Below are 10,321 nucleotides of genomic sequence, written 5' to 3'. Positions count from 1 at the left end.
CATTGTGTCTGAATTAAAACTCACCAGGCTGTACAGTCAGGTAATGTCATTGTATAGCAAGGAGCATATCTTAAAGCAACATTATGTAGATATTGGCGTTTTGTGTAGTTTGGTGCCCCCCACAGTTTCTGAGTGCAACATCGCTGTCATAATAACAGATCCCAGGTCTGTAACAGTTTGTCAGACGTAATGTAAGTGCTAACTATGAGCGTAACTCATGGTGTGTCTGAGACAGAGACATCATTCATCCTATCACGAGACACTGCACCATCAAAACGATTTTGAAGCTGTTACTTTAAGCCAAAGGTAAAGTGGACATATTACACAATTACTTAACGACAACTACATTCATTTCTCTATGGTGTTCAGTCGGGTTTTTACAAAACATTGTCATGCTCTCCCAACAACATCAAATCAAATATTATTTACAGATTCACTTTCTTTAATCCAGCAAGAGAAATAGCCTGTGTGCTTTAAAACACAGAATATGAGGAAGCAAGTATGAATCAATAATCACTGTTCAGGGCACAAATTCTTCAAAAATTTGGAAATAACAAATACTTTCTTATCAAATTTATAAAAATATATTAGTGGATGCAAAAAGGCATTCTATACAGGCTGATAATAATACATTTCAGCCATATGAGTCTAACAACAGGTTGGATTTTCTTGGGGAGCCCCACAATTACAGTTAAGTCATTATTTGGTGTGATTTAGTTTATCAGTCAAGTTAACTCTGTGTTTACTTTATCTGTTTGTCTGACTTCTAACAAAGCCTACTGCAGTAGGCATACATCAGACATAGATCAACGGAAAAGCTTCCAACATATATCATATTTTGAATGATTTACTGGTTATTGATTGTGAAGGCAGCCAACTATCAATGAAAGAAATTTGAATCTGTGTCAGTGTTAACTTACCTGTGCCGTGGAGTACAGCACACCGCTTGTCTTGTCCAAAGTATGAATCGAAAAAGGAGATCCAGTTAGTTGTCAGGTGAGTAATGGCTCATGAGAATTGGCCGTGTAACATCTCTGATATCTACAACAATAGTGTGTACAGTTACTTTGCACATTTAATATTGAAGTAAAATCAAACATTTGATTAAGATAAAAAAAACAACTGACAACAGCTTTTTTTCATTTTGTAATGATGGTCTATAGTAAACCTTTTATCAGCTGATTATCATGTAATATTGATTATCTACTTTTATATTAAGATCCATATCAATATATTCTTTGAGTTCTCACCACCGGTCCTGAGTTGATCCCGTCTTTATCCCTGAGTGTCAGATATGAATGTGTAAATTTTCCTCACTGCTCCTGGAAACTGTTCATCTGCGCACACACACACACACACACACACACACACACACACACATCACTGGACACAGTGAGTCCAGCAATGAAGTCACACCCAGCTGGTGAATTTGGGGCAGTCCTGACAGAATGGCCACAGCGGGCCTCCTCTGGTTCTCATGGACCAGCTGACCGACATCCTGAGCTCTACCTGACTCAGGATCAGTTCATCTGCTGTGCACAAACCTCATTAACTCCCCTGGACACAACAAAACTGTCCCCGGGTCAGGTGCTGAGAGGCAATTTGTTGGCATTTGGAGCACTGAGTTGGCAATAACACAGCGACATGCTTTAGCTTTATGTGTCTGTGTGTAGTTGTGGGTAACTTTGTCCTGTGATGTCGAAATAAACCTTCATCCAGTTTCCCCCCTGAACTGAGTGGAAAAGCCAAGCCTGCTGTATAATTTGCAACTTAATTATATCATTTGGTGTGTGTGTATATGTATATGTATATCTATGTATTGTTCCCTGTTACCTGCATAATACTGACCAGAAAGTCACTCTGAGAGAGAATTCTGCTTCTCTGTAGTGAACATCTGTCTCCACTGGTCAGTGAATATAAAACTCATCAGAAGCAGCCACAGAACTGGACCTGAAAGATTATTTATTCTTCTACAGTAGACACACACACACACACACACACACACACACACACACACACACACACACACACACACACACACACACACACACACACACACACACACACACCTGCCACTTGAACAGATCCAAATGGGCAGTAACTGCTTTTCTACTGGCGAGTTGCTCTAGCCAAATAAATAAAATTACCGAGAAGAAAGATGAATGTAATCATAATGTGAGAGTGCCGAAACATTCTCCGGCATCACCACAAACCACATCATTTGTGCATGAGTGAAATATCTACAAAGAATATTAAGTGGCCCCTGAGGCCAGGAGGCGATGAAAAGCAGATAATTTGCTCTGGCTATTATGTGAAAAAATAAAAAAAAACAAAGTTCTTCCATAAAATTTTATACTTTGAAAACAGCCAGCTTTTCAGATCTTAATTTCCTAAGTTTTGAATTTCTAAACTGCTGATCTTTTTCAAGCATTAAATACCTCCAATTTTCTAAGTTATTTTACTTTCAGTCTGTAAATCAATCTGTAGTCCAAAATAAATACAAAAAATACCCAGTTTTATTTCCACCTCTTGAAGTTTTATTAATTCACTGAGAGCAAACACTGATTTGGTCCTGAATGTACCTGCCTCATGCTGTTTACTTTTAACTCCTTGTTTACAATAGAAATCTATCCACAAAACCAGCCTGATGTCACAGAAATATGTCATGGCACGAGCAAAGAAGAAGAGAGTAAAGACCAGTTAGCATTGGGGGGTAAAATGCGTCGTCCACCTGCAAGCTCGGTTCCTGCAGGGGAGTTCTCAATCAGTGTGTGGATACGCCTGTCTGGAACATGACCTCTGACCCCGGAGCTCTGGCCTCCTGGCAGGTGACCCCGTGACCCTGTGCTCAGGCTGCTTCGCAGGTGCTGGGCATCAGGCACAAATGGTGCCCAGTGTGCACAGTCCTCCCCCCCTCCACCGCTAATGTTTAGTTATCGCACAAGCTAATAGCCCTCTCTAATTATCTGTAATGGTGTTCGAGATCTGTTTCTAAGTGTTTCAATGCACCCAAAAGGGAGAAAAAAAAAACTCATAATTGGCATAACATGTGGCAAATTTAAAATAATTGGTTGTAGTTTTTTAACTCCTACATGCACAGATCACTCGTGATCCTCCATGTTGTTAATTTAGACTTTTAATGAATGAGACACTAGATCTTCTTTATCTAGACATGCTGAATGCTGAATCAGAGGTTGTTTACTTTACTTTACTTTATTGCATTTGAGGGGAATATTTAGTGTCATTCCACGCCGCCTTCCCAACATCACGTTGGTGCATATTAAGTACGGCAGATGTAACGAGACGGAAACAGACACAGAGGAAGACTGGAACGGTGAGAGTGATGCGTGGCTACCAAACCTGATAATGGATTACACTGGATTCAATTAAATGGGACTGCTGACCCTTTAAAATATATTTTTAGAAGTACAATCTGTTAGTTCCATCAAATCAATCACACATTCAATTAAACACTAGTTATAAACGTCCCTAAACAACGACATGCAGCACCTGTATTACCCACAGGTCACTTTCAAAAATGCTCAAATTCTCCTCCTCACCTATGAAACCCCACCAACCCACCTCCCATCCACCCCCAACTTCAACAAAGGAGTAAACGTGCGCACACACAAACACACACACACACACACACACACACACACACACGCACATACATCCCGAAGCAGCTGCGTCATTATAAAACTCTTTTGAACTCGACACTGGAAGTCAAATGCCACATGTGTCAGTACAAGACAGATGTACTGCAGCTGCCTCTCGGCTCCAATTTCATCTGTGATACAACCCTCTCTCCCCTCCATTTCCCAAAAGCACCTCCGCCCCCCCAATCACCAGCGACCTCCGCCTCCCATCTTGCACTGACAACATCCGCACCTTTGAAGTCGCATCACTAAATCAGAGCATCTCACTCCACACACACAAATCAATGGCAGTGTGTCTCTGTAGTCAGTCTGAACATTCAAACAAGGGGGGGGGGCATTAACTAATTATTTATGGCATCCAGAGAGTCCATCTTTAGTCATTTGTAATGTTTTTATTTCTTTTAGTCCTTCTTTCAAAATGTTAATGTCAGTTCATGAAATTACTACTTTGGATGATTCCATGTAGTGTGCGTAAACCCACACATACTATCAGGGTTCAGAGTGAGTTTGCAGACCTGCAGTGAACAATCTTCACCAATAGGGGTCAGTATTGATACTCTGTTACACCTCTAAATGCTTTTCCATTGCACAATCTTAATGATGATCTTACACCCAGCAGAAAACAGAATAAAAATCAGTTTTAAATTATGAATGATTTTGTTGTTGTTTTCTGGCGTTATTGTACCACATGTGCAACTAAGAAAAACACATAGTTTTCATAGTTTCAAAGCTTTCAAAAATACTCACACATTAAGAAGTATCATCATATTAACATCATATGCCTGTGCAAGAGATACATAATGATCTTATGATTTAATGCTCTGGCAGCTAAAATCAGCTCCCGATGGTGTCGTGCCTCAGTCACTACAACAAGGAGGTGTTATGAGTTGTTCTGAATGCAGGGCATCTGCAGACCTTTTCCTCATAATGGCTGATTTAATGGAGACCTATCATGCTTTTTATTGTCTTTATATGTTCTTGTTCATGTAAAAGGTCTTAAAACTTAAAAAGGTCAAAGTCGCACCAGCAGAAGCTCCTCTCTCCCACAGAAAACACGGTTCCTGAAACGTCTCGTCAGCAGCCCTGCCTCTCCTGCAGTCTCCTGACTACACTACGTCACCATGTCACACATTTGTATAACTTAGGCCTCTCGGCTACTTTGACATGCAAGAATTGATTTAGCACAGCTGCCCTGTTGTTGCTGGTGCTGCTCAGACGTGTTTGAGCTGACCAATCAGAGGAGATGGGGCCTCAAAAGGGACTCAGAGTTTCCAACAGAGGGAACATACAGTGCTGCAGAAAAAAACAATGCATTTTTGAGCACTAAAGCATGTAAACCTATTCTCGTAGTTACCCAAAACTTGAAATGAGCATAAAATGTCTCCCTTAAATTTATGTTACAGCTCAGGAGGGAAATAACACAACACAGGTGTGAGCTTCTGCTGTGTGCCAAGATGCAATTCAGTGTTTGAGTTTAAAAACAGCTTTTTTTTAAAAATTCCTTTTTTTGGTCCTTTCTTTTGTAAAGTCTTGTGCGTTCGTACTGTGTGACGCAGGTTCAAATAGCTGAAGAAATAAAGCCAGGACTGAAGTGGAGAAGCATTTTCTTTTTTTATTGCTTAGCCTCATAATTTACATCGACCAATTTCACCCAAAGACAACAGTGTTCTGCTTTCCAGCAGATCTAATTTCTTCAGCTACGAATAAGAAATATTGTCGAAAACACTTTGACACGGTCTTGACAAGCCTGCTGTGGCTCTGCAGTGGAAAAGTGGCCGGAGACGCAGAAAGACAATCTGGGCTCTCTCCCTGTCGGACCGACAGTCATCTGTAAGCCGCCTTCACTAGACGTCCCCCATCGTGATTAGCAGTGATTACCAGCCTGTTAGGTTGTTTTAGATCTCTCTAGTGTGCAGTGTCTGGAAGCACTTCAGCAGACACACAAGCCCAGTGTTCAAACCTGGACCGGAGCAGGCACTCGGGAGTTTCTTTTCTCTTTCTTGGCACAACTGTCCAGTTCAAATTAGACCTGACTGGACCTGTGATTGTGGTGGATTAAGTACCACATACTGTAGACATTCCTGACCGTGTATAGCGATGATGGCAGGGATCGTAAAACACGAGCTGAAATAGTCAAATAACCCCACCGCAGATAAAATAAACAGTGCTCAGAGCTGATAACATCCAGTCTGGTCTAAGCATTTCAATGTTGTGAATTAGCTACTGTAACAGCCTAATGTTTGACACAATGTAAACAGTGAAATGTATACAGTATATATATATTTTTTTTTACAATAAGCCAGATTGACGGAGAAGTAAGTGAACACCCACAAGCCCCACAATGAAACCTAGTACAACAAACAAACAAATAAAGGTTATTGTACATATTTACAATAGGAGCCTTTTTTGTCTCACGTTGCAGCTACTCTTGGGAAAACACAACTTGAAAAAAAAAAAAAATACATAAGCATTCAAGACTATAGCAAACTCATAATTCTCCAATTCTGAAACTCAATTGTTCCCAAATGTGGGGAGGCAATTTTATTTTTTACATTCCAAAACTTCTTTTTCTCATGTTTTTCCCCCTCCCTGCTCAATCATTTTCCTATTAATCGAGGCTCTGGGGGATATTTTTTAAAAGACTTACTGCATTGTCTCACATAAGGTGGCAACGCTCCACGCACGTGTGTTGGTAAGTGTTTCACAGAGCAGGCCTGACATCAACTGTTGGAGGACGGACAATGAATGCGTTTGCATACACAAAATGTACTCGGATATTGCTGGGGTGACTCAAATATTTATTTTAGGAACAAGCATTTATAAATGCCACATGGTGTTTACAATAAGTGGGATAAACGTGAATGTGACAGCTGAAATGAGCCGATGTTAGCGGGATACCGAGCCATGTAAACATCTTACTCCATTTACTGGTCAGGTTTAGTCATCTGTGCCACCTTTTTCTTTCCTGGTACCACTTAAAAAATAATTTTTTAAAAAACCTCTCTGGACTGGAATCTGTTTTGGAAAAATAAAATCCCCACCAGGGGGTCTTTGTCAGAGGTTTACAGATGTTGTCATTTGTTAATGAAGCCAGGAGCCTTCGATGAACCTGGTCACCAAACACACAAAAAATATTCAGAAAACGTTTGGAGTTCAACAATAACATAACTGAACTCTTTAACTGTTTTTCAGGTTGGACTGTGTACAAAATGAATACTAACATTAACTTAGTAGAGTAATATTCCTAGGCACACTGACTTACATACAACTACACGTAGAAAAAAAAAAGCGTGACACAAGATACGTGTAAACTAATTGCCTTCATTGTGGATGAACTTAAAGCTGCATTAATCAATATTTCTTACATGGTGTATCAATGGCACAGACAAACCCTCAGATTGATACCCACTGAGCTGTTTTAAAGTTTCTTTTTAAGGTGTAATTTGCATAAAAATGGCAAGAACTCGGATGGAAGCTCCAAAAATACAAGGGGCAGCAGACTGTAACTGCTTACTACTGCTAACTATAACGGACTTACTACTCTTTGCTGTTGCGATCTTCAGCTGTGGCGACTAGCTGCTGGTAGAAATTAGCCCTGCTAGCTCATTAAGCTAAAACTCTAGCCATATCTTACAAATTTGCCCCTTTAAGTCATTGTTTTCAGGGGTACTTTCACTATATAGTATTGTCTCAGCACTGTAACCAAGCTATATGCGACCTACTCAGCACCAAACACCAGACAGCTGGTGAACATAGCAACATATTGGTCTGGGTTGGCTACATCTTTCTGGTGGAAATATGCTAACAAGTAGCCACAGCTCAGAATTGCTTGTTTCTGCCCTCTAGTGGTCAAAAACTGATTACTGTAGCTTTAATATGTTCACACTGCCACATGCATTTAGACATGTTTTACCTGCTCGGTGCTACAGTGTCAAGCTGCGTTAGTTTACTGTAAGTACTGTGCCAGTATTTGGGGGGAAGAATACATGACTTCAAAAGAACTTGTGTAACTTTTTTTCGTAACTATAATTTCACTTTCTTGTTAGCACAAGCTTATTAAAAAGCTGAAAAAACAATGGAAGCCTCAAGGCAAAGTTGTGCAGACAACATGCTGATAATCTGAGAAAACTACAAACTAGAACATGACGGTTAGGGTTAGGGTCGGCTACGCTGGTTGGCAAGCAAGCAAGTAATGACTTATTTTACAGGTAGCTTTCCCAACACTGGTATGTTCTGAACACAAACCAGACAAAACACGTTGCTCACAAAGATCTGATTCCTAACCCAATATGTTAATGTCTTTAGAAAGTTCTGTACAGTGCAAGGGGATTCATACAGCTAATTCTGTGCTGACAAATCAGACTTCATGGTCACAGTTGATTCTAATACATGCCTTTAACTTAATACAGCATGCACACACACGACATTCGTTTGAATTGGCCTATATTGCTGTGGCTCTTCCTTATCGAGTTTTGTCTTTACTGAGCAACATTTGGGCCGGATGTCATCCACCGTGAACTCGTCTTTAGTGATACCGCTGCCCTGTGAGTTGCTATATGTAACAAGGGGAATGTAAAATGAATTTCATAGCCACAAAATGTGTTTTTAGTGCCTGTTCCTGTTATCTGAGGACAGAACGAATCACAACAGCAGACTTAAACACAAGAGGAAATGTAGTAACGTACACGTCTTCCAGTGGTGAAGTCATTTTACAAATATATTCTCATCCTTACCTAGACCTTTTCAGTCACTTCAAGAGAAAAAAAAAAAACGAAAAAGAAACACGTACAAACAGGTACAAATGTCAAACATAGGGAGAAGAAAGTGCAAATATTTTGGCGCCGCTTCGTTTTTTCTTTTCTTGTTTTTTTTCTGTTCATCTTTTTTTTTTTTTGAAACTCAGGAACTTCTTTAATTTTTCTGCTCCATCTTTCTCTTTCCTGTCAGCAAGCGTACAGATGCCTTCCCTCTGTGCCCTCTGCTCTCGTCTCAGCTTCTAGATCCTTCTCTTCTCACACCAGACGACCTACTGGGAACAGAAAGACAGGCACAAGGGAGGGAGAGAAAGAAAAAGAGAAAGAGAGAGAGAGAGAGAGAGAGAGAGAGAGAGAGAGAGAGAGAGAGATGGAGGGAAGGAGAACAAAAGAAAATGCATTCACCCATCTGTTTTGGTATCCTGCAGGCAGATGTGCTCCCTCATAGCTGCTGCGTGACAAGACAATGACATCGCTCAACAGGCGGAAGCTCATTCAGACGGACTCATGCACACAAAAATAATGTATGTAACGTCTAAAGAATAAATCAAATTAATTACTTATTTAAAATATTATCTCTTATTCCTCTAAGCGCCCGGACATACCACAGCGACGTCAGAGAACTAGTGGTGATGAAGGCTGAGTGTTGCGTCCTCACGTTGCCTGAACCTTGGCCAAAAAGCTGCACTTGAACACAGTGCAAAGACTTTCTTTGTCTATTGTCCATTACTACTTTAACAAATCCATTTCAAACAACATGCTGGTTCAATGACCCCTACCCCTCGTTTGCGAGTGCCCTCTTGCCCCTTTAGAACGGAGCTCCAAGGGGCAGTGGTTGAAATCTCCTCCTATCAAATGGGAAAATCCTTCAAGACACTCATATGCCATCATTTGTATCATATCTAACAGACCTTTTCTAATATGCAGTCTTGTCAGAATCTGAGACTGTCATGCACAAATCAGCAATAACAATGCAACATTAGCTAGCTAGCTATTTATCTACACAGACAGAGTTCTCATAACCCTCAGTTTGAAGTTTTCCTCTGAGAACCTCCTTTTGGACGGCCATGTGGCCCTAACAAGCCGACCTCTCCATCTGTCCCAGCAGGAATCGGGACATCCTACCCCTAGATGTAAACGGACAAGATGGAGGACTTGGGCTAAGTGGTAGGAGCAAGGGGGGGATTGGGATGGGGCTTTTGTCTGAGATGGTTTCCACTTTTTCTTTACCTTCTGTCTCATCAAAAGCACTTATAGAGTAGAGAAACAATGATGTCAACGGTTACTAACCGAAGATTGACTACTAAGCAGCTGTGTCCCACCAAACACCCAAACGCACCATCACATACGCTGACGACAACCAAGCTATAACTCAACAGGTCTCTTAAGGTGTGTGTTGTGTCGCATATCTGCAAACTGCAGTTGGGACAGTCGGTGTGCTGCACGAGGGGATGGACAGCTCACAGCTCAGATGAGAGAGTGTGGAAGGCAGAGAGAAAGAGAGAGAAAGATGGAGAGGCCTGGGAGAAAGGGAGATGGGTAAAGAGCATAGATTGCTTGCAGATGGCTGTCAGAGGGGAGCAGAGGTCCCCCCCCTCCCCCGAGCCCTGTGAGAGCTCTGGCTGTGTGTGTATGTTTGTACACACCCGTTTGTAATCGTGTGTTTGCGTGTTCAAATATGGGGTTGCGTGTGTGTTTGTGTGTGGACGTCTTTCCATCAAACGGCATGTGGGGAATGTGCACATGCAATACGTGTGTGTCTAGACTCTCTGTTGGCCAACATGACGCTGTGTGTGTGTGTGTGTGTGTGTGTGTGTGTGTGTGTGTGTGTGTGTGTGTAGGGGTGGGAGGGGGTTTTGCAGGTGCACTCTCTGTCAGAGCTGGTTATGTCAGCCATGAAATAGAAGT

The 10,321-nt window shown here is 41.3% G+C and overlaps 1 protein-coding gene across 8 annotated transcripts in view; it reads right to left on the bottom strand.

Annotated features, from left to right (window-relative positions):
- Nucleotides 1-6,440: 6,440 nt before the first annotated feature.
- The window catches only part of smoc1 (SPARC related modular calcium binding 1), a 61,070-nt gene continuing 57,189 nt past the window's right edge, over nt 6,441-10,321 (bottom strand). For 6 of the 8 annotated variants that reach the window (XM_037071624.1, XM_037071621.1, XM_037071620.1 and 3 more), the window contains one exon: nt 6,441-8,688. In XM_037071624.1, the coding sequence (XP_036927519.1) occupies nt 8,649-8,688 (40 nt within the window). In that variant the 3' untranslated portion in view covers nt 6,441-8,648. The remainder of the gene's footprint in view (nt 8,689-10,321) is intronic. The other 2 variants (XM_037071625.1, XM_037071622.1) reach the window with 1 other exon arrangement.

This window comes from Acanthopagrus latus, chromosome 16 (genome assembly GCF_904848185.1).
Source record: "Acanthopagrus latus isolate v.2019 chromosome 16, fAcaLat1.1, whole genome shotgun sequence".
Taxonomy (NCBI): Eukaryota; Metazoa; Chordata; class Actinopteri; order Spariformes; family Sparidae; genus Acanthopagrus; species Acanthopagrus latus.
This window is presented reverse-complemented; position numbering and strand designations above follow the sequence as displayed.